Source organism: Littorina saxatilis, linkage group LG3 (genome assembly GCF_037325665.1).
Source record: "Littorina saxatilis isolate snail1 linkage group LG3, US_GU_Lsax_2.0, whole genome shotgun sequence".
Lineage (NCBI taxonomy): Eukaryota > Metazoa > Mollusca > Gastropoda > Littorinimorpha > Littorinidae > Littorina > Littorina saxatilis.
This window is the reverse complement of record NC_090247.1, coordinates 67,543,388-67,567,376: the sequence shown is the minus strand read 5'-3', so window position 1 is coordinate 67,567,376 and position 23,989 is coordinate 67,543,388. Positions and strand designations below refer to the sequence as shown.

General features: G+C 39.4%; 1 protein-coding gene and 1 long non-coding RNA gene across 2 annotated transcripts; both read left to right on the top strand.

Annotated features, from left to right (window-relative positions):
* The first annotated feature begins 975 nt into the window (after positions 1 to 975).
* Positions 976 to 23,975, top strand: LOC138963060 (uncharacterized). Its single transcript, XM_070335062.1, has 9 exons — positions 976 to 1,340; positions 5,806 to 5,917; positions 8,592 to 8,753; positions 9,097 to 9,267; positions 14,263 to 14,336; positions 16,060 to 16,257; positions 17,239 to 17,466; positions 20,057 to 20,200; positions 21,888 to 23,975. Exons 1-9 carry the CDS (start codon positions 1,113 to 1,115, stop codon positions 22,011 to 22,013), a joined length of 1,443 nt encoding a protein of 480 aa, XP_070191163.1. The 5' UTR covers positions 976 to 1,112; the 3' UTR covers positions 22,014 to 23,975.
* LOC138963061 (uncharacterized) lies at positions 11,333 to 13,450 on the top strand. Its single transcript, XR_011454700.1, has 3 exons — positions 11,333 to 11,719; positions 12,458 to 12,550; positions 12,795 to 13,450. It is a non-coding gene; the product is annotated as an uncharacterized lncRNA (long non-coding RNA).
* Positions 23,976 to 23,989: the final 14 nt, after the last annotated feature.

Below are 23,989 nucleotides of genomic sequence, written 5' to 3'. Positions count from 1 at the left end.
ATATGTACAATAAATGTGATTATTTGTGAAAAAGATACCTCGATCTGTACATTATTACTGTGATAGCGTTTTCAATTTTGAAACGCAGACGTTCGGTTGTCCGTCATTGCCAAATGCTGATCTGTAAACAAGCAGGACCAAGACTGCTTTGTTTTGAAATAAAAGTGGATCTTGAAAAATGTCTTGTTATGGTGATAACTGTATTTGATCGAGTTGTCAATGATGACGTGCATGGTCAGGTCACAGTATCACTGTGACGATCAGTGCCGAATTATAATGAGTGACCACACGCACTGACGCGCACGCGCACGCGCAAGGACACACACACACACACCACACGCGGCACGCACGCACTGTCACATGGCACGCACGCACGCACGCCGCGGCACACACACTGACTGACACCCCGGGCCACACGACACACACTGTGACACACACTGCACACACATAGTGACCACTGACACACTGATGTGAGAGAGAGACTGGAGAGAGAGAGAGAGAGAGAGAGAGAGAGAGAGAGAGAGAGAGAGAGAGAGAGAGAGAGTAATTATCAGACGCGTCTACCAGCTTTGAAGAAAAAGAAAGACAACAACAACAAACAGATCAGTAAGCCGCCTTGACAACCACGTCTACACTGATCACAGGCGGAAGGTATCGTCCACTGGACTACTACTATTTCTGTGATAGTAGTAGTCCAGTGGACGTTACCTTCCGCCTGTGCACTGATAGGCTACCTGGCGAAAAAATCATGCCAGGTGAACCCAAGCGAATAGTACAAATCGTTAACAAAATCTTGCAAAAATGACGAGCACTTGATATCACTATCAGTGACAAGTACACTGCGTTTATTATCGGGTCTGATATCCGGACACAGCGAACCATTTTGTTTCATTTATACGCGGACTGTGACATCGTGCGCCTGTGTCTGTGATGGCTGCGCAAAAATATTTGTAGACCCTGATTTCTATCGTACGTCAGGTGGCGCACCTACAATAACAGTCTCGCTTCCGTGTTGTGTCGTCTGCATTCGACCAGGCCTGTTGATTGAATCGGTTTGGCTCTGTAGAATCATTTTATTACAGAAGTATTCAGTTTACAACTCCTGAACTACGATGGAACTCGAGGGAAGGATATTGGTGTACTCTATTCTGGGCTGCCCGCACTGTATGCGAGCGAAAAACACGTTACAAGATATGGATTTACCGTACACGGACGTTCGACTCGACATCTACCCGAAAGAAGTGAGGGAGCAACTGAAAGCAAGAACTGGGAAGTCGACCGTACCACAGATTTTCTTCAACGCTCACTACATTGGTGGTAACGCCGAATTTCAAAAGCTGGTAAGTACGGATTACAGATTTCCTTCACTGTCTAGTCAACACTGATGACATGATCTAGTTCATATTTGCCTGTTTCTGTGACACAGAACAGCTAAACAAATCAGATCTGTTGTTAGGGAATTTCTCATTCAGAGCGGCTTCGCTTCAGTGAGTCTATTGATTACAACATTGCAATGTCATCCAGCGTGCGAACTTGCAATGACATGGCCAATTTTCAAAATGGGATTAGGAGATTTTGATCAGGCGTTCCTACATACGTGAGAGAGACTCGTGAGATAATAATCGTTCAAATCACACGTGTGAAATCACACGTGTGATTGTGTGTGATATATCATGTAAATGAGGTCATGTCAAGCACGTCTGGCAGGGACCTGTTTTTCCACTGCTTATGATGCCAAAGTCACCGAGACAAACGTCATTATAAAAAAAAAAAATTGCGCTCGCTAATTACCCTCGATGAATTTTTCGAACTAACACGTCACACCACACTTTCTGAGTGACGTTTCTTTGCTTTGACGTAATAGGTTCTGGGGTTTCCGGAAACCCCCCCCCCCCTCAAAAAAAAAAATGTTTTTTGGGGTTGAGTTTCAATTTTTGGGGTATTAATCAGTGACAAAATCTGCTGCCTGAAACTGGTAATGATCATCCTCAGAATGCACCAGATTGCACCATTTTGCATCCTTTTTTTCAAAATTTTCCGGGGGGCATGCCCCCAGACCCCCCTAGCAAGCTAGGCGCTTTGCGTTGTCAGCTCGGCGCTTTGCGCCTTCACACCCATATCTTCACAATATACTTTGGGAACCCCCCCCCCCCCCCCATAAAATGAACTGATCCGCCCCTGTTTATACACGCGTATACGCTCCTGCGAATAAAAATGAAATCAGAAATTAGCACTCTCGACTATCAACGGCTAGAACAAGTAGGAAACAGAAGGCTATGTTGCCAACAGCACCTTACTTTACTTAGTCATGAATATACTTCCTTCTAGTCTTATTGCTGTGGTGTTCTTCTTATAGTTATAAGACTGCAATGGAATGGAAAACTATATCACCATTTAGATACCAGCCGGAACTTGGGTGTATAAGGCACACACACAAAATGTTGGTTTAGGGTAACCCGACTGACACTATTTTTTCCCGCCAACCCTAAAACTTGTTTTTCTTTTCTTAAAAAATGCAAACAACTTTTGGCACATTTTACAAACAATATCGAGACTAAAGGAAGTAACCTCCTTTAAACCGGCACGGTTGGCCTAGTGGTAAGGCGTCCGCCCCGCGATCGGGAGGTTGTGGGTTCGAACCCCGGCCGGGTCATACCTAAGACTTTAAAATTGGCAATCTAGTGGCTGCTCCGCCTGGCGTCTGGCATTATGGGGTTAGTGCTAGGACTGGTTGGTCCGGTGTCAAAATAATGTGACTGGGTGAGACATGAAGCCTGTGCTGCAACTTCTGTCTTGTGTGGCGCACGTTATGTCAAAGCAGCACCGCCCTGATATGGCCCTTCGTGGGCGGCTGGGCGTTAAACAAACAAACAAACAAACAAACCTCCTTTAAACTTGACTAAATTAAAAAACAAGTCGCGTAAGGCGAAATTACTACATTTAGTCAAGCTGTGGAACTCACAGAATGAAATTGAACGTAGTCCGCGGCTAGTGCAAAAGGCAGTGAAAGTGACGAGCCTGTTCGGCGCGGTAGCGGTTGCGCTGGCTGTGCTTCATAGCACGCTTTACTGTACCTCTCTTCGTTTTAACTTTCTGAGCGTTTTTTTAATCCAAACATATCATATCTATATATCTAAACAACGAAGTGACTGTGGTAAGATGAACAAAGTTAAAAAACAAAGGAATACTGTACTCACCAATACAAGAACGGGACAAGACGGTACGAATTTTCGCTTATGGAAGCTTCATCAGGAAAAACAAGAACACAAAAGACAACAAAAAGCAGACGCAACACGGAACGAACAAGGAATATCTATATATATGTTTTTGGAATCAGGAACCGACAAGGAATAAGATGAAAGTGTTTTTAAATTGATTTCGAAAATTTAATTTTGATCATAATTTTAATTTTTTTTAATTTTCAGAGCTTGTTTTTAATCCAAATATAACATATTTATATGTTTTTGGAATCAGAAAATGATGAAGAATAAGTTGAACGTAAATTTGGATCGTTTTATAAAAAAATTATTTGTTTTACAATTTTCAGATTTTTAATGACCAAAGTCATAAATTAATTTTTAATCCACCAAGCTGAAATGCAATACCGAAGTCCGGCCTTCGTCGAAGATTGCTTGGCCAAATTTTCAATCAATTTGATTGAAAAATGAGGGCGTGACAGTGCCGCCTCAACTTTTACAAAAAGACGGATATGACGTCATCAAAGACATGTATCGAAAAAATGAAAAAAACGTCCGGGGATATCATACCCAGGAACTCTCATGTCAAATTTCATAAAGATCGGTCCAGTAGTTTACTCTGAATTGCTCTACACACACACACACACATACACACACACACACATACACCACGACCCTCGTCTCGATTCCCCCTCTATGTTAAAACATTTAGTCAAAACTTGACTAAATGTAAAAAGGAGAAAAAAAGAAGAAATTTAAAGCTTACCTACCAACCCTGTTTTTTTGTCACGTTACCCTAAACCAAAATATTTTTTTTGCCTAAGAAAAAAGTGAGATATTTTGCTAGGTCATGATCATTACTTTTAAGTCCACAAGGATTCCTTTAAGAATTGATAGTATCTGTTCCTGGATTGGCACTTTGCCTTGAGTGGCTATTTAAGTGGAGAGATAAAAGGCAAAATCCAAGTTGTGTTTCGCTGTTTAGAAGTGTGCTGTAAGATCGAGAAAATTCTGATTCATGCCGAAGTGCTAATGCCAGCGACGCCCAGTCAGTACTTGGCATTCATAAGCTCTGGAAGACCTTATTTTTAAAAATCAAGTTCGGTCATCGGTGGACACACAGTGTCTGTTTCATATACAATGGAACCTGTGATGAAAGGACACCCTTTGGACCATCCACAAGTGTCCCTACATTGCAGGTGGCCTGCCATGACAGGCATATTTTGGTAGAGATAATAGAAGAGGGGACAACAGAAGGTGTCCTTTTAGGGGAGGTGTCCTTATCGGAGGGGCCACACATCACATGTACCAGACTCGCTGCACAGTATACCATATAACACACACACCCCTACCACACACACACGCTATAACCCCCACCCAATTATTTACCAAGTACAGTGCTACTTTAATTGTGGGTATACATGTATTGTGAAAACAACAATATACAGCCTGGAAGCTGTCATGTTTATAGAACTTTATAAGCCAAAACAGTGGCATGTTTTGTTGTTGGCGGAAAGCTCTTGAGAAAGAATCAGGGTCCAGGATAGCAGGGCGTATCATTTTTTTTAAATCAGTCTCTACCACTGCACTATTCAGTGTCTTATCAATTTTTGGGATTGAGTTAAAGGCTGCCATATATTCGTAGCGTTCATTAATTAATTCATATTGTTTACATGTGCCAATAATGTTATAAAACTGTACCTAAGGGGATATAATAACGATTGGCTGTAACTTACCAACACAGAAAAAATTATTTCAGTATTGCAAAGTGGTTTTGATAGTGTCGAATGTAAACAGAACAGTTTCAAAGTGAAAGTGGATGTTTTCCGGAAATTGCGAAGTTAACAAGAATACAGAAAAGCGCGCTTTCCTGCTTGGCACAATACGCTACTGCGCTAATCTGGCGTGTCAATATCACTACATTTTGCACGTGTAAGGTGAGCGATTTCCTTTACGCGGGGATTGACGAAGCTGTACTGTCTGTGTTGACGGTCCAAAAATAGCCCAAGTCCAGGAAAACTGTTGCTAAACATAGCAATAAACTTTATAAAGAATTAATTATTTCTCGTAATTGGTAAGGACTTCAAACCTAAAACTTTGCAGGAAGCTTAATTTATACATCCCCGCAACGATGGGAAAAGCCCTGGAAGTAATTAAAATGATTAAATAGGACTATGTCAGCCTTTTAGTTTACAAACATTCCTGACTCTACAAACATGTCGCACGCTGCACAGAAATCAGCCAAGCTTTTTAGTTTTTTTGCATGCGCTTAATTTGCATTCAAAGGCCCGCGGACAGATCTGAGGTTTTGAACATGATCACTTCCACAAAAAAGGAATTTACAGTGGTACCTGTAATGTGTGGCCCTCTCCAAGAACACCTCCCTTAAAAAGACACTTTTTGTTGTTTATTTTTCTATTATCTCTCCCAAAATATGCTTGTCATGACAGGTCACCTGCTATGCAGGGACACTTTGGGCTGGTCCCAAGGGCGTCCTTTCATCGCAGGTACTACTGTACATTTATAGATGGGTTTGATAGCTTTTTGTGTGTGTGTTTTTTAATTGTTAAACGCATCAGTAAAGTAACGGAAGGAAACCTGTTTTCAGGTTAACGAGGATGCAGACAAGCTACAGGAGCTTATCGATGAACTAATTTCTACGCCTCCCCCAAAGAATGCCCCAGTTCCACCCGATCCCAGCACTGCCCTCGAAACTGCAGGTGAGTTTGCCTAAACTGGATACAGTGGAACCCCCCTTTTAAGACCTCCAAAAATCTGACATAAGGCCAAAAAAAAAATAGGTGTGGTTACGGTAACATAGTAAAAAAAAATAGGGTAGGTAGGTAGGCAATCACTTTTTTTTTTTAAACTTTTTTTTCTAATGTGTACAAATTAAACCTACTTGACAGGGAAATAAGTGTGCGACACGGGCGCTTTCGCTTTCATTGCGTTTTTTGCACTCGTTTTTTGTTTTTGTTTTTTTTTGTTGACAAATGTAATAAAAAGTTATAGGATCGGCCCCTAAAAATAGGGTAGGTCGGGTTACCGTAACCACACCTATTTTTTTTTTTAGGCCTAATCAGGTCTTAAAAAAAAAGTCTTAAAATGGGGGTAAATTTACAGAGGTTATATGAACAGAAAGTCTAAGAAAACAAGGCCTTAAAAGGGAGGAAGTCTTAAACGGAGGGTCTTAAAAGGGGGTTCCACTGTATCAATATATATGTTCAGTCTCGCTAGTTTTGCATGTGTGTGCAAAAACTGACACTCTGAAGGAGTTTGTCAATTCAACTGTGAAGCCATGTGTGTTCGGACAATGACACTCACTGTGGAGATGAGAAACACAACCATTAGCTCAGTGTGTGACTATTAATGTTTTGAAATATCGATTTGTTTTGTTTGTTTGTTTGCTTAACGCCCAGCCGACCACGAAGGGCCATATCAGGGCGGTGCTGCTTTGACATATAACGTGCGCCACACACAACACAGAAGTCGCAGCACAGGCTTCGTGTCTCACCCAGTCACATTATTCTGACACCGGACCAACCAGTCCTAGCTCTAACCCCATAATGCCAGACGCCAGGCGGAGCAGCCACTAGATTGCCAATTTTAAAGTCTTAGGTATGACCCGGCCGGGGTTCGAACCCACGACCTCCCGATCACGGGGTGGACGCCTTACCACTAGGCCAACCGTGCCGGTTTGAAATATCAAGATGAGATTCGTCTGGAAAACTGTTGGTTATGTGATACATGTATTATGAAATTTGGACACTGGTAGCCAAAGAAGGGGAAGAAGAAGAAGATAAAATGACTGGTTATGTGATATGAAATTTGGACACTGGCAGCCAAAGAAGAAGAAGATAAAATTCGCAAGTCTATTACAGTATTAGACACCGAAGTGTCTGACAGCACAATTAGTCTAATCCTTTCACGAACTGAATAAGATTTCAGCCATTTGTTTAGGGGAAGAATTAAGACTTCTGCCGTGAACAATATGTTTAGGTTATACGCTTTGAACTCAAACGCCGAATTTGACTTTATTATCTGATAGTTAATACGTCTGGAAGCTGTTCATTTTGTTGTTGTATTTCCTTTATTGTTTTTACAATGATTTGCAGGAGGTGGTATGACTATAGATGAGAATGACACATAGTTTGGCCCATAGACTTTTTTGACTCACCTGAGTAATTGGTGAGTCTTAGGATTCATATGTGTCCGTCCGTATGCATGGCCCTCGGGCCATGGACAAAAAACTTAACATTGAGGTTATCTCAGATATTTTTTAAGCTAGACCTCTGAAACTTTGCACACTTTTAGGGTTTGATGATCTCACAAAGCGACCCCAGTTTGGTTACAGTATAGGGTCATGTTCGTTTCACAAAAAACTTAACATTGAGGTTATCTTGGATGTTTTTGAAGCTATAGGAGCTTTGATACTTTGCACACTTCTAGGGTTTGCTAATCTCCGGACTTGACGTATTAGTTTAATTGACCCTTGTCAATTTTTAGGGTCACAGGGGGTTATGTTTGATTCATAATAACTCAACATTGACGCTATCTCAGGCGTTTTTGAAGCTAGAGCTTTGAAACTTTGAACACTTCAAGTGTTGAATATACCTACATGACCCTAGTGTGGTTGACCCCCGCCACATTTTGGGGTCACAGCGGGGTCACGTTGGTAAAAGCTTTGCATTGGGGTTTTCTCAGTTATTTTGGGAGCAAAAGCGACAACATTTCACCCAATTATAGGTGTTGGTAATCAGCAGACATGACCAACATTTGGGAAATGACGAAGGAGAGTCGTGTAAGCATTTGCTTTTATTGTTGTATCTCGGCAGAAAGCCTTGTGCACCCTTGTAAAAGCTCATGTGTTGCGATTTAAATTTTTGGAAAATTTTCAGTGCAAATGGTGTTTTAGTGTAGCATTGTCTATATTTTATTTGCACATTCACATTTAGGCTATTTCACACAAGAATATATATACATTTAAAAAAAAATAATTTAGAAAAAAGATACATTATAATGGCCAATAGAGAATGTCTGCAGAGCAGTTTTCAAATGTGGACAATGTTTTATGACACAAATTCTGACAGTTCCACAAAGAAAGAATCAGAAATGAGCACCAGGACTTCATGATCACACATTCTGACAGTTCCACAGAGAAAGAATCAGAAATGAGCACCAGGACTCGATCACACATTCTGACAGTTACACAGAGAAAGAATCAGAAATGAGCACCAGGACTCGATCACAAAAAAATAGCAAACTTTTGCATGCTTGTGATTCCTTGTTTGAGCGTAGCACTAGCTTAGCAATTTGCCTCAAAACGTAGCTTGCTTAAGGTGAATGCGTAGCAGTGTGCAGCTCTGATTATATAACACTGTGTTGTGTTTGCAGATCCGGGTGAATTTACCTGTCAAGCAGATGAATACAGCGCGCTGGTGAAAGAACTGAAGAACAGTGGACTCATAAAGGACCACCGAAAAGGACTAACCAGCTACAAGAAGTCGTTCTCTGGCAAGGATTTTGTTGACTGGGTGGTCAACACCAAAGGGATCGGTATGATTTTTTTTGTACTGTAAGATCATTTGTGCAAAAAAAATCGTTAAAGAATCGCCTTTTGCCTTTCCTAATATAATTTTGTTTTGTTTTGCGGACAAGCTTTTTTTATGCCATAATGGACGCAAACGTTAAATGGCTGTTGTAAAGAAAAAAACACAATCTTTTGGCACTGAAGCTGTTAGACCGAAGAACTGTTCTTATACGTTAATTCGTGCAATAATTTAGTCTTACCAAGTTTCGCTCAGGCTTCAACTTTATTACATCAACCACCCCACCTCAAAAAGAAATTTTACAGTTCCGTGTGGGATTCTTAATCTTGTCAGTTGTTGCACTAACACAGAGCGAACGGTTGCGGTGGAGATGGGCCAGCACCTGATCGAAAGTCACTTCGGTCACAACATCAAGTCCAACGTACAGTTCCAGGACGCTGATGTCTACTTTCGTCTCCTGGAAGACGAGGACACGGTTGCTCTCAACGGCGACAAGATAACAGACTGCAAGCCACTAGAAGGTGCTACATGTACTTATTGATCATTTTCTAAAATTCCACCTGTCCAAAAACATAGATTATCTTTCCAAAATTTAGAAAAACAAGATATCGTCGTCATCCTGGAATTTTGGCGTCACTCGATTCTTGGCGGTTTTGATGTTTTTGTGCCTTAGACTAAGTAAATCATTCTCAATAAGAAATATTCTCTAAAATGCGATGGACAACCCCGGCGAAACGGTCAAGAATAATTCTAGAACCATTCAAGAAACGTTCATGAATATTCATGAATATATATTCTAGAAGTTTCTTGAATTATTCATAAAGATTAAATGAGAATTCTTGAATTTTAACTAGAATATTTCGATGTTTTGGTAAGGAATATTCTTGAAAAAGGACTTGAATAATTCTAGAATATTCTTGCCCACTTGAAGAATATTCCTAACATTATTCTAGAATATTCCTGACAATATTCTAGAATATTTGTAACAATATTCTAGAATGACACTAACATTATTCTAGAATATTCCTAACATTATTCTAGAATATTCCTAACGTTATTCTAGAATATTCTTAACACTATTCTAGAATAATTCAAAAAAGTTCAGGAATATTCATGAATTTATATTCAAGAAGTTTCTTGAATTATTCATAAAGATTAAATGAGAATTCTTGAATCTTAAAATTTTTCTGGAATATTCTTGAATCCTGTTAACTTAAAGAATATTCTTGAACATGTCTTAAGTATTCTAGAATATTCAAAACTAGGTTGAAGTTCTATTTCTAGTATACTCTCAACACAATTTTCAGAATGATCTTGGAATATTCTGTGCTGGCATTTAAGAATAAATCCATTAAGAATATATTCTTCATACAAATCAGAATGATAGTACAATTATCTAATGACTAATAACAGAACAAGAATATTTTAAGTGATTTTTTCCTCCATCAATACAAAATACAGCAGACAAAACAAGATTTCATTCAATACTTTATCACATGTAAGTTAACTACTCGAAGGATGATAAATCGGTGATGGTTATTCATTTGGCGAAGAACCTTTCCACTGGTCACACCGGGTGCAGTCTGAATACTGGAGCCGATGCTTTGCAGGTTGCGGATGCCCTGTAAAGTGCAATGAAAATACAATTTTAAATGTCTAAATGTTTCTTTGTTGTGCTTTTTTTCATCATGCTTAAAGAGTCAACAATATGGTCAGGAATCTGTCAAGGTGTCCAAATGCAAAATTCCTGTTCTGGATACTTTTATTACTATGTATTTTGTTCCGTTTTAAAATGACTACAAAATAAACAATACAGTTATGAAGTATTCTTCATGCAGATTCTATCCACACCAAATGTATGACAGTATGTATCAGTCGCCTGGATGCTGAGAACATTAACTGTTCAAGAAATGATGGTTACAAAATCGAAAAATGTTTTGTGAATTTTGTCAAATCAAGGGTTCCATGTCAATGTTTTTATCAAATAAGTCACCATTCATAAAAGTATTTAAACAACTAAATGATAACTTTAAAGTAAAGTCTTGTAATTGACTAGCTAATACTCAGAAGACAATTATTTGAAAAAAATAAAACAATTTAGTGCCGGCTTGCTGATTGACACTTGACTATTAGTATCACTGTCAGACACATAGATATATTACAATCAATGAATGATACATGTGCAAATTACACTTACAGTTACACAGAGACTGAAAAGAATAGGTTTGAAAGGGCTTGAGTAAAAAGTCATGCAATCCTACCAAAACAAATGATAGTTCAAAATAAACAAATCCTACAGGTCTAACTCAACTGATTTCACTTAAAATCTTGCAAACAAGAGAGAAAGCATTTAATTGTTATTCACTTATTGTAAAAAAAATAAAAAATAAAAACCTAAACCTAGATATATATCTATATCAGTATATGTCACCTAAAACAAACAACAATATCAAACATAAAAGAATTTTTATAAAATTAAAACACCTACCTTTGTTTTTCCTGAGAAAATCAGGATACAGCTTGTTGCCACTCAAGTGAGATCGCTGCTCTTAGTTTCACCCATGGTGCTTTCACTTTCAGTTTCACTCATCTGTTATTTTTGTGTCTGGCACCTCCAAGTTCAAACTCTTGTTTGGGATGAAGAATACAGCATTTCTTCATGCCTAACAAGTTGACAAATCGGTGGCATGCCATTTTTTCAGATAAATGGAGATTACAAAATCTTTCTCAGTTCTAACAACGTGCTTCCAAAGAATTTGGCGCCTGGTTTCTTAGCTTCCGGTGCCAGAGTTTGTCCACCGGAGTTACTTCCCTTAAAAGCAAAATGGCGACGCTCTGTAAATACACCATGAGGAAAGGGGACTCTTTTGAACGAACTGCTGCAGCTAGAAACCTTTTCTCTGTTGTCTTTGTCGAAGCACTTTTGCATCAAAGCAAAACAACATTGATCCATGCATCATTTCCATGAACTCAGTAAGTATGTTTTGTTTTTGCTTGTTTTATTCAACACGTGGTACAGATGTAAACAGTGTGTCACTGTGTGACTGTGAAATCGAAACCAGCCTTCAATTTTAAAAGTTTCTTCTTCGATCTGACACATGAGAAATGGCAGATGTATAAAACTTAACTGCATTTTAAGCAAAAGTACTGTTTAATCATGTGATGATTTGATTGTTGGGTTTAACGGTCGCCTTTCTGTGTCATTGTGTCGTCTGTTTGCAAACAGAAAGTCTGCCGTGATTTGCGTTCTGCTGGCACTGTTGGACAGAATAAACGAAACCTGTTGGTTTCAAAGTATAAATTATAGACTGTAACTTCTGCTGAATTTGTTTGAGGTTTGGAACTCACAGATTTGGTATAAATTTGCCGCTAGCAAACTGACTGGTTTGGTCAAAATTAAAAACAGGTTTCTGAAAATGAAATTGAAAAAAGTGCTTCAAATTGTAAACATGCCTGTGGGTATTTACAACAATGACGATTATAACAAATATTCCGAAAGTGTATTGATAGAATTATGTACATTTATGTAAAAAGGTAACATTAACCATTGCATCAAAATTGGTTTGATTGATTGATTGAATGACATTAATGACAAGCAATACGTTTGTAAGTTTTCTGTTCACATTCACTCTAGTTATGATGATGATCTTTGGAATGTCTGATGTTTGAGTTTATTCTTTGTTAAAACTTTTTTTGTTTCTTATTTACTAGGTCCAGGAAAGAGGGGTGAAGAAGATATCTGGATGAATTCTCACTGGAAGTACCATGAAGCACATCATAAATAAAATATCACTGGAGGAAAAGGTAAGAGTCCTGTCAACGAACTGTGAAAGTAATTAATCAGCCAGTGAATGAATTAAATCAATTAATGGGCAAAACGTCTCTGAGAAAAATGGCTTATTTCAGATGAAAATGTGTTTTCATCAATAATATACCATATTTACATACCAAAAAGAACAAACTGCGGACATTTAACTCTTCATTTTTGTTCCTTTTTCCAAGTTTTTGAATGAATGATTTTTTGTAAACTGTAGGCATTGTGTTTCAGGCTTTACAGGACACAATGTTGCAAAGCTTCAAGCTGATACTGAGCCTTCTTTTGAATCAAATCCACCATGCCCTGCCACAGACTGACAGTGAAGTTGGCCAAGGGAATCATCCAACAAGGGATGCTGGTGACAGTGACCTTTCCTGGAGAAGCGGTACCGCATCCATGCAGTTCCAGTAGTTCAGAAAAGTGATGACAAATGTTGAAGACACATTCTGCTTGTGAACATTGTTAGCCCAAGATCGACTTGTCATCTATTTCACTTCTTAAATGTGACAATATAACATTTGAAGAATGAACCAAGTGTTTGTTTGGCTTTATTTTGTAGCATAATTCGAATGTGTAGCAAACACAACCAAAACTATAAGTGGAGAACACAAAATTAAATTAAAAGTGTTTTAAAAATAAGGGATCACAGTTCTTGAACTTTGAAGAAGAATGTTCTTGAATAAGATCATTCTTGAAAAAAAATATTCTAGAACATTGTTGCTGTTCTTGAATTTTGTTCGATATTCTAGAATATTCTACAAGCCAAAAAATTCTAGAATAATGCCAGTTGAAAAATTCTAGAACATTCTAGAACATTCTAGAATATTCTTGAATAAAAAAAAGTTCTTGAACAACGTTTCGCCGGGGAATACATGATGGACAGTACATGATGGACAATACATGATGGACAATACATGATGGACAATACATGATGGACAATACATGATGGACAATACACGATGGACAATACACGATGGACAATACACGATGGACAATACACGATGGACAATACATGATGGACAATACATGATGGACAATACACGATGAACAATACATGATTTAACATTCTTTGATCTTTCTATCCATACCAGGTACAGATATAAAACCTATTTCATAATACAAATAATCAGTTTTGGCCTTCTGCTGAAAAGCTGTCTAAAATAAGCTACGCCAAACTTCCATGAAGCTGTCGATATGTAGGTTATTAAAACATTTAATTATTGTCAAACAAATTATTGTAATGTTTTGTTTTGTTAATAATTAAATGTTCCAATAACCTACAATTCTTGTTTTCTGATTCCACCTAGCGTTAAATTTAACTTTTACATGCCGCTGTGTAAACTACTTTCTTTACTTGTATACAGTCAACAACAAAATTATGTATCAACCACAGGCATATATTTACATAGCATGTAATGGTCACTTTGGATTATGCGTGTCTTTGAAAGAATACCTAATCTTCACTTTTTTGTTGTAATCTGGCGCTACATATTCCGTGGCATTTTGGTCAACAACTTGGATATCAGCCGATATAAGAGTCAGGAAAGTCTTTGTAAACCATGCAGATCTCCTTTGCATTCAATTTGGTTGACAGCAATTGACTCAGTCTGGAATAGCAGACCGTCTTTGACAGCTACGGATAGTTGACTTATGCATTTTCAAGCTATACAATGTATTAAAGTTTTGATTGTTTTTTCAGTCAATCTGCTGGGAGAAGATTTGCGCAAGCTGATTCTCAACCTTCATGCTGCATTTTTGTCAAGGGATGGCAAGGTATATCAACACATCTTGTACATTGATAGCACTAACTGTGTCAGTATATTGCTTTGTTTTCGGCATATGGACAAACCCATTCTTAAAGGACTTGCATGCTGCGTAGGTAACTGTTATTTTGAGTCTAATATAAACTGGATTTTGAGGGTACCCTTGAGCGGCGGTACACTCATAGAACATTGGTTCTACTTGGTAAATCTGAAAAATTAAAAGAATTGATTAATTATTTCAAAAGTTATTCAAGTTTAGGTGATGACCGGTTTTTTTGCCCCCTGATCCAAGTGTGCCTGCAGCGCCGAGGAGCTCATATAGAGCACATTTTTGTGCGCCAGTAAAACAAAGAGTTTTTGTAGTACAGACTTGACACTTTGGGGATGTCTGCTACATAGGCTTGACCTAATGTGGCTGAAGTTTTGTGTTGATCTAAATACAATTTCTGAAGTTATTCGACTTTTGGTGATGACCGTTTTTTGTGTGTCACCCTGTACTTGTACATCTATTGTATTTGGTTGTAATTCACACGTGGGTACATTTTTCCTGAACTCTTTGGGGTACATTTTGACATAAAAATTCACCTCGCCTTGTATCGACTTGTTTTGCTTTTTGATTAGTTGAGATCTGTATACTTGCTAAAAGCATACATAATCTGAACATGTGTTGTTTGACTCAATTTTGAACATGGACAAGTAGGGTAGAGCTAATAGTGGAGGATACTCCGTTAAAATCCCTGGGGATTTGGAAAAAAAAATCTTTGTCTCGCCTGTACTTGTTTTTCTTTGGCTACTTGAGATTTGTGCCCAATCAACGTCACATGTATACGTGTTCTGAACATGCAAACAATTCTTTGCCTCATGGTTAACATCCATGCCTGTTTAAAGTGTGACATAGGCCTAATGCTTTTCTTGGACTGGAAGACAAGGGCACAATGGCCTCGTGGATAAGTCGCTGGGCGACCTCTTATGCAGAAGGTTGAGTGTTTAAACCCCAGTAGCGCTTGGTGGGTTAATTAAGGGTGGAGATTTTTCCGATCTCCCGGGTCAACTTGTGTGCAGACCTGCTATAGTGCCTTAGGCCCCCCAAAAAAATAGGTGTGGTTACGGTAACATAGCCAAAAAAAATAGGGTAGGAAGGTAGGCAATCTCTTTTTTTTTTTTTTTTACTTTTTTTTCTAATGTGTACAAATTAAACCTACTTGACAGGGAAATAAGTGTGCGACTCGAGTGCTGTCGCTTTCATTGCGTTTTCTGCACTCGTTTTTTCTTTCTTTTTTTTTCTTTTTTTGACAAATGTAATAAAAAGTTATAGGGTCGGCCCCTAAAAATAGGGTAGGTCGGGTTACCGTAACCACACCTATTTTTTTTTTTTTAGGCCTTATCACCTTTTGTGTGTACATGCCAGCACAAGACTGCAAGCTCAGCTCGCAGTCGGAAAAGATCCTGTGATCCATGTCAGAGTTAGGTGGGTTATAGAAACACAAAAATACCAAGCATTGCATGATCCTAAAGCGCTAGTCACTGGCTAAGTGAAGATTCTGAGTGCTATACGAGGAAAGGAAGAAGAAGAGATAAAGCGCAGGTAGAACGCTCTTTCCGGTTTGTAGGCTGTTGAGCTTGGCTTGTCTGATAGGGTGTCGTGTTCCCTACGATAATTACCACTACTTGAACATATATTGTAAGTATACATAATGCACACACTACATAAAGATACATTGTTTTGCCTGCAGGAAGTGGACTACAAAGGGATGGGGAACAGTGACGAGTTTCAGCGCTATGTGGCGCTCGCCCGGACATTGCAGCGGGTCAAGATCGAGAGCTGCAGCAGGAACGAGAAGCTGGCCTTCTTCGTCAACGTCTACAATGCACTCGTCATCCACGCCAACATCGTGCGAGGACCCCCCGTCAACCTCTGGCAGCGATACAAGGTATGGTTGAACAGGTTGAGATTGGTGACCCCCCCCCCCCCCCCCCCCCCCGTCAACCTCTGGCAGCGATACAAGGTATGGTTGAACAGGTTGAGATTGGTGACCCCCCCTCCCCCCGTCAACCTCTGACAGTGATACAAGGTATGGTTGAACAGGTTGAAAGTGGTGTCAGAGTGGATTGGACCCCCCGTCAATCTCTGGCAGCGATACAAGGTACAGTTGAACAGGTTGAGATTGGTGACCCCCCCGTGAATGCTTTTCAGTTTTTCAACACAGTGAATTCTTTTCAGTTTTTCAACACGCTGAATACTTTTTAGTTTTTCAACACTAAATACTTTTCAACATGGGGAATGCTTTTCAGTTTTTCAACATGGTAAATTCTTTTCAGTTTTTCAACTCAGTGAATGCTTTTCAGTTTTTCAACACGCTGAATAATTTTGTGTTATTCAACACGGTGAATAGCTTTGTTTTTCAACACAGTAAATACTTTTCAGTTTTTCAACACTAAATACTTTTCAGTTTTTCAACAAGGTGAATACTTCTTAGTTTTCAACACGGTGAATACTTCTCAGTTTTTTCAACATGGTGAATACTTTTCAGTTTCAACACATAGAATAATTTCAGTTTTTCAGTTTTCAGGTTTTCAACACAGTGAATAATATTCCGTTTTCAACCCTAAACGCTTTTCAGTTTTCAGCAATGTGAATAGTTGTTAAGTCTTTTAACACATTGATTGATTTTCAGTTTTTCAACACGGTGAATGCTTTTCGGTTTTACAACACAGTGAATATACTTTTCAGTTTTTCAACTCAGTGAATATACTTTTCAGGTTTTCAACACAGTGAATTCTTTTCAGATTATCAACTCAGTGAATAATTTTCAGTTTTTCAATGTTCTGGTTTTCAACATGGTGAATGATTTACAGTTTTTCAACATGGTGAATAGTTTTTCAGTTTTTCAACACGGTGAATACTTTTGCAGTTTTTCAACACAGTAAAGTACATCATCGGCGGGCACGAGTACTCGCTGCAGGACATGGAGAATGGGGTGCTGCGAGCCAACAGGAAGGGGGTGGGCATGCTCACCAGGCCGTTCTCCAAGTCTGACCCCCGTCTGGGCATTGCTCTGGAGCACCCCGAGCCCCTCATTCACTTCGGGCTGGTATGCGGTGCCAAGAGTTGTCCGCCCATCAAGACCTACAGTGCTGCGGTGAGTTAATTGTCACCCGGCCGGCCGTCCGTAGACACCACCTTAACGTTGGACTTTTCTCGGAAACTATCAAAGCGATCGGGCTCATATTTTGTTTAGTCGTGACCTCCAATGACCTCTACACTTTAACGATAGTTTCGTTGACCTTTGACCTTTTTCAAGGTCACAGGTCAGCGTCAAAGGAAAAATTAGACATTTTATATCTTTGACAAAGTTCATCGGATGTGATTGAAACTTTGTAGGATTATTCTTTACATCAAAGTATTTACATCTGTAGCCTTTTACGAACGTTATCAGAAAAACAAGGGAGATAACTAGCCTTTTCTGTTCGGCAACACACAACTTAACGTTGGGCTTTTCTCGGAAACTATAAAAGTGACCGGGCTCAAATTTTATGTGAACGTGACTCATTGTGTTGTGAATAGCAATTTCTTCCTGTCCATCTGATGCCTCATATAATATTCAGAACTGCGAAAGTGACTCGATCGAGCGTTTGCTCTTCTTGTTATTTTTTTAAATAACGGAAATATTCTGGTCAACCCGGTCTCTGGACGATTTGCCAAAGACATATAATAGCTCACCAAAGTGAAATCGCACTCTGAAAATATAATACCTAGTCACATGAGAGGGAATACCAGATGTTAATTAAGACCACATTTGTGACCCTCCATCACGACATGAGTCGCATGTCACCTTGCGCGGTTCTGCGCTATGCTTAATATAAGTCCGGGGAGTGTCTGGTAACAGTGTGAGGGTCACCTTATTCACAGGCTTATAACTCAAACAGTTTTCGCTGTTTTCTAAAACTGGTTTCACCACTGGATAGAGCATAAAAAACTCTTTAGGAAAATGTAAAAATATGAAAATCATGCAAAGGTGACATGCGACTCATTCTGTGGTGGAGGGTCACATTTCATCTCAAGTTTAAATGAAGGTTTACAGTGTTCAGCTTGAAATTCAAATTTACTGCAGGCAAACACTACGATGTTCTCAATACTGGAGAAAACCCATTCTAGAGGGCAGCGTCCACACCTGAAGAAGATAAGATCATTGACACGGGTCTCATTTGACGAAATTAGTTCAGTGAAAAATCTTTCTTAGCCTACCAGACAGTTTAACTTTGGTAGGTTTGCAAGTGGAAGGATATTCTTATCCTATGAAATACAGTGGAGCCCCCCTTTTAAGACCTCCCAAAATCTGAGAAAATCAGGTCTTAAAAAGGAGGGAGTCTTAAAATGGGGGTAATTTTAGAGAGGTTATGAAGAGAAAGTCTCAGAAAACAAGGTCTTAAAAAGGAGGGAGTCTTAAAATGGGGGTTCCACTGTACCATGGACAGATCTGTGGTGGTGCAAGCGATCGCGTTAAAATACAGTACGGAAGGTATCTTTAAAGGCAGAGTAAGCCTCCCGTAAACCATCACAGATACGGTCAGGCTTTTACACACAGTACAAACACCCTTTCATTTAAACACTCACCAATTGAGAAAATCCTAGGTGCCCTCCGTAAAGAGCGAACAATTTTCAAAGAATTTATTTTTGCGTGGTTTATCTTACCCCTAAGCCATCGTGAACCCGTGTGATCCAGTTTTCCCCCTTTTCACAATGCAGTCGTCATAGTTAGTCATTTGAATGCGACTCGACGTGAGCTTATCTACAATAGCACGTTTTTTATGCACGAAACATCGGCTGTGGTTCACAAGAACTCTAGCGATGGCTTTTGACTGTTGAGAGGAACGGCGATTTGCACTGATAAACCGGGCCGTCGTCTGCTACGACCCTTGCGTGACCCTGCTTCCGGGCTTTTCTTTTTTTAAACTTTCACAACTTCGAATTGTTCTGATCTTGTCTTGATGAAAAACGAATTCTTTTATGATTAAAGAATGTTTGTGTAACAAGCTGTCAATTTATTATTTAGATTTTAAAAGTTAGGTCTAGCGCAAAAACGAGGCGCCATTGTTCTTCAGGGCCAAGTCCACGAAAATAAATTCTTGGAAAATGTCTCACGCTCGACAGAAAGCAGCCAGGATGTTCCCGTTCGGTGAGCGTTCAAATGGAAGTATGCTTGTACTGTATTTAGACGCTCGGGGAGCTCTGTGATGGTTTACGGGAGGCTTACTGTGCCTTTAAATCATGAATATCTTCTTCTTGTCGTTCGCTCTGTCGACATATCAGTTTTGCGATTTGCGTGGATATATGGTTGGTTAAGGTGTGCCTGTTGGCCCAGATCCTCTGACTTCAGCCCTTGGGTTTCTTTCGGGGTTACCCCGCCCTTAGTTCCTGGCTCAAAAACCTAACCCTGGGAACACATGGGGGATTTCTTACCGGGGATCCCACCCCGGGGCTAGAGCTTTTAATGCGGCTCTTACTCGCATGGTGTAACCGTCATCGGACACGTAGGGCATTTTATAGGGTTGTCAGTGCCATCTGCCAACCCACCCCGCCTTGGTAGAGACACCGCTAACCCTAACCCTAATTTTATATTCGCAGCTGGCCCCCATATCTGGGGGCCGTTCCCCTATCAACCACCTAGGGACCCGCCTGGTTTAGGATAGTCGCCCCCCAAATCATGAATATATTATGATTGTTTTCAGGAAGTAATGGAGCAGCTCCAGCTTGCAGCAGAGGCGTTTGTGGACGGGCCAGATGGCTGCGAGATCGACATGGCCAAGAAAATAGTCCACCTGTCCATGATCTTCAAGTGGTACCAGGAGGACTTCGGCAACAACGACGAACAGGTAACAGCAATAGGAATAGAAAAAATACAAATAATCAAAAACTAAAAGGCAAAGAATGGGCAGAGTTTATAGAGCATTTGTAGATCTCTCTCTTGGTTCACAATTTTGTAAGCGTAAAATTATTCAGGCAGAAGCATTGTTGGATAAATGAATCGGCATACCGTTATTCAAGCAATATGCTTTGTGGCTGTGTCCCTCGTGTATTTGGCACACTCAATTGTCTGTGTGACAGTGTGTCTCCGAAAGGGTTTATTGTACACATGCAGGCTCAGGTGTTTGGTTGTTGTTTCTAATCTGGAAAACCCAAGGGGTCATATATGCACAGGCTCAGATACATAAAACCAGGTCAAATTTGATTGAAATTTCCACACAGTTTGAACAGCGACAGGCCATGTCATGTATGCACATTTACCAGCACGGAGTATCCAAAGTAGCCAATTTTTTTAATTTTTTTTTTATAAAACACAGACAAAAACAACAAAACAATTCGGTTTGAAAATGGTTTTTATTTACATGAATACATGTCTTAAATGATAAAAGCAGATTATTGAACGCATTCCAGGATGTTCAAAAGGTGTAACAAATGCAACAACCCCAAAAAGGTGTATGAGACCAAAAATAACTCATTTTGCTTGCCCGGTCTCCCCTTAATCTGAGAAGTAAAATACAGGCATTCAAAATTTTAAAAAACAACAAAGAAGAGGTAAGTTGTCATAATTGTACTTTGCGACTGGACCGTTCTAGCAAAGCACTGAATTCAACATTGGCTTCGACGGGCGCTGTGGCGAGGTGGTAAGACGTCGGCCTCTTAATTGGAAGGTCGAGGATTCGAATCCCGGCCGCGGCTGCCTGGTGGGTTAAGTGTGGAAATTTTTCCGATCTCCCAGGTCAACTTATGTGCAGACCTGCTAGTGGCTTATCCCCCTTCGTGTGTACACGCAAGCACAAGACCAAGTGCGCACAGAAAAGATCCTATAATCCATGTCAGAGTTCGGTGGGTTATAGAAACACAAAAATATCCAGCATGCTTCCTCCGAAAACGGCGTATGGCTGCCTAAATGGCGGGGTAAAAACGATCATGCACGTAAAATTCCACTCGTGCAAAAACACGAGTGTACGTGGGAGTCTAAGTCCATGAACGAAGAAGAAGAAGAAGAACATTGGCTTCAGCATTGTCTTAAATAAAAAAAAGTATGATTTTTTACCCATCGGAATCGCTGGTTCACCAAGCAAAACCTTTGAATGTTTTAGGTTGAAATGTCATATTAGGGGATCGAATATGTCAGGTTTATATCTCTGGTACTTCAAGGAAGAGTTACATAAACGATGATGATGATGTTGACGATGATGATAAAAATGATGATAAAAATGATGATTATGATAACAACGACGTTGATGATGAAAATGATGATGATGATTTGACGACGATGCCGACAGCGATAATGATGATGATGACGACAATGATGACGGTATGATATTAATGATGACGACGACAATGATGACGGTAATGATGATGATGATGATGATGACGGCGATGACGACATTGATGATGAAAATGATGATGATAATGATGATGATATTGATGATGCTATTGATGATGATATTGATGACGACGACAATGATGACGACGACAATGATGATGATATTGATGATGATGATGATGATGATGATGATGATATCGTTGCAGGTGGTACAGTGGATACGTGACCACATGCAGGAGGGAGAAAAGAAAAACCAGCTGACAGAGCTGATTAATGGCAAGAAGTTCAAGGTCAAATACCTGAAATATGACTGGTCGGTCAATTCCAAATAAGATTGGGTGGAGTGCAGCATCTTCAGATACGTCTGTTTATTTATTTGTTTATACATCTTTTTGTTAGTATCAAGCACCTGCAAGTGATCTGTTTGTTGATGAGTTTATTGATGTGTTTATTGATGTGTTTATGTATTCGCTTATTGGCTTGTTTACTCATTGTTATTCTGAATCTCAGAGAGCATTTTTTTGGCTGTCTACCTGACTTACACATATGTAAGGATATTATGTGAACATCTGCGAGAGACATGCCTGAAAATGTTTGTTATGAACGTAACATTCCTTGGCTATTTTTGTTACAAACTGTAGGCAAGTACATTATGCGTGGACATTTTTTTCCCATTTTAAAAGCCCACTTCATGAAAACAGTTGGCTTCACCATCTCAGGTGTGGCAAGGCTTTTACATGGGATAAGACCATCGGTCCACTTGGTCAGATGCACAAAATCAATACTCTGACTGTTTGGTGAGTTGGGAATTTTTTTGAATTCAATATGAATTAATTAAGTGCCTTTTACGCAAACAATTCTTTAAAGAAAATAGCACTGTGCACAGAGGGCACCCAGGCTGTTCATTTTGGGTATGTGACCAAGTGTAGGGATGGTTTTATCCCATGTAAGAGCCTTAAACAGATCTGAGACGGTGAGATATGAACTGTTTTCACGAGTTGGAGTGGGCCTTTAATGTTGTAATGTTAATGGGAAATAAAGTGTTATTATTGTATTGTTATATTTCCATGTTGGCTTCGAGAGAAAAAGGCCACAAGAAAGAACTTTGATTATGCGTGAGACGACAAATGAAGGCGAAACCTACTTGTGATTTTCAGTTAACTTTTTTTTGACATGCCTACTTTCTTGATGAAATAATGTGTACATATAGCAGCACCTTTTTGTGTGGCTCCTCCAATGAGAGTTGTATACTGATTCTATTCACTCCGCTTAAAACCAGATATCATGTTTAAAACCTACGTACATCAATAACTGGGGTATATTTTTTCTATTGAAACGTAGCATTGCAATTAGCACAGTACATAATTATCAACAAATATTTTACAATGCAGCAAAATCAACTCTTTGGTTTTTGGTGACAGAGTAAAACAGTTAACTGCTCTCTAATCTTCAAAATCTGTTCAATGATTGATTATGATGATATTGATGACGAAGAAGATGATGATGATGATGATGATACTGATGACGAAGAAGATGATGATGATGATGATGTTGAAGACAAGGTTACATTTTTGTAACATTTAATTCAGGGCAAAATAAAACATTCACAAGAACCTTGACCTAACGGCCTTTAGAATGGGAAAACAAGAGATGCATCAGAAAAAAAATGAAAAGAAATGATGCTGTGACTTTAAATATCTTAAAATGTCCCCAAGATTGTCCTAGCAATGACCCATGTGCAACAATATGAAATTGAGTTAAACGTATACATGTACACCCCTTATAACTTTGGTGGACTGAAAGGCAATGTGTGTGGCCTTTCGATGTTTACATATATCCAACGATGGTGGCCTGCCTCCTGGTTTCCAGTGGAAGCCATGTTTTGTGATTTTTGTATGGAACCTATATAAAGAAAGATTTGGATATTAAAATACCTAACAGGGATGGCCAAATCATCCGCCCGATCGCCAAGGGCGAGTAACAAATCCGCCGGGCTAGTAGAAACTTTTTGTTGTAATATCGAGTTTCAAGGCTGTATAAACATTGCATATCAACTGTGGTATGTACCGGGCCAGCGACATTTCTGCCAGGCTTGTGACTTTCTTCAAGTTACTCGCCCGGCTGGCGAGTTAAAATGTTGAGATTTGGCCTTTTCTGACCTAAAGTGCAAGTGCTCCTTTTAACATATCTCTTTATCTTTAACAACATTTCAGGAGTCTTTCCTGGTCATGGTCAGTTCTGAATTTTGCAGAGTAGCAGTGTAAGGAAATATGAAATAAATGTTAGTGAAGTTATTTGTGTGTGTGTG

Bases quoted from the DNA above. Each gene is read 5' to 3' on its own strand.
- LOC138963060 (XM_070335062.1), top strand. From the start codon at position 1,113: ATGGAACTCGAGGGAAGGATATTGGTGTACTCTATTCTGGGCTGCCCG. The intron at 16,258-17,238 runs GTATGGTTGAAC...ATACTTTTGCAG, and splicing joins ACCTCTGGCAGCGATACAAG to TTTTTCAACACAGTAAAGTA. The intron at 20,201-21,887 runs GTAACAGCAATA...ATATCGTTGCAG, and splicing joins TCGGCAACAACGACGAACAG to GTGGTACAGTGGATACGTGA.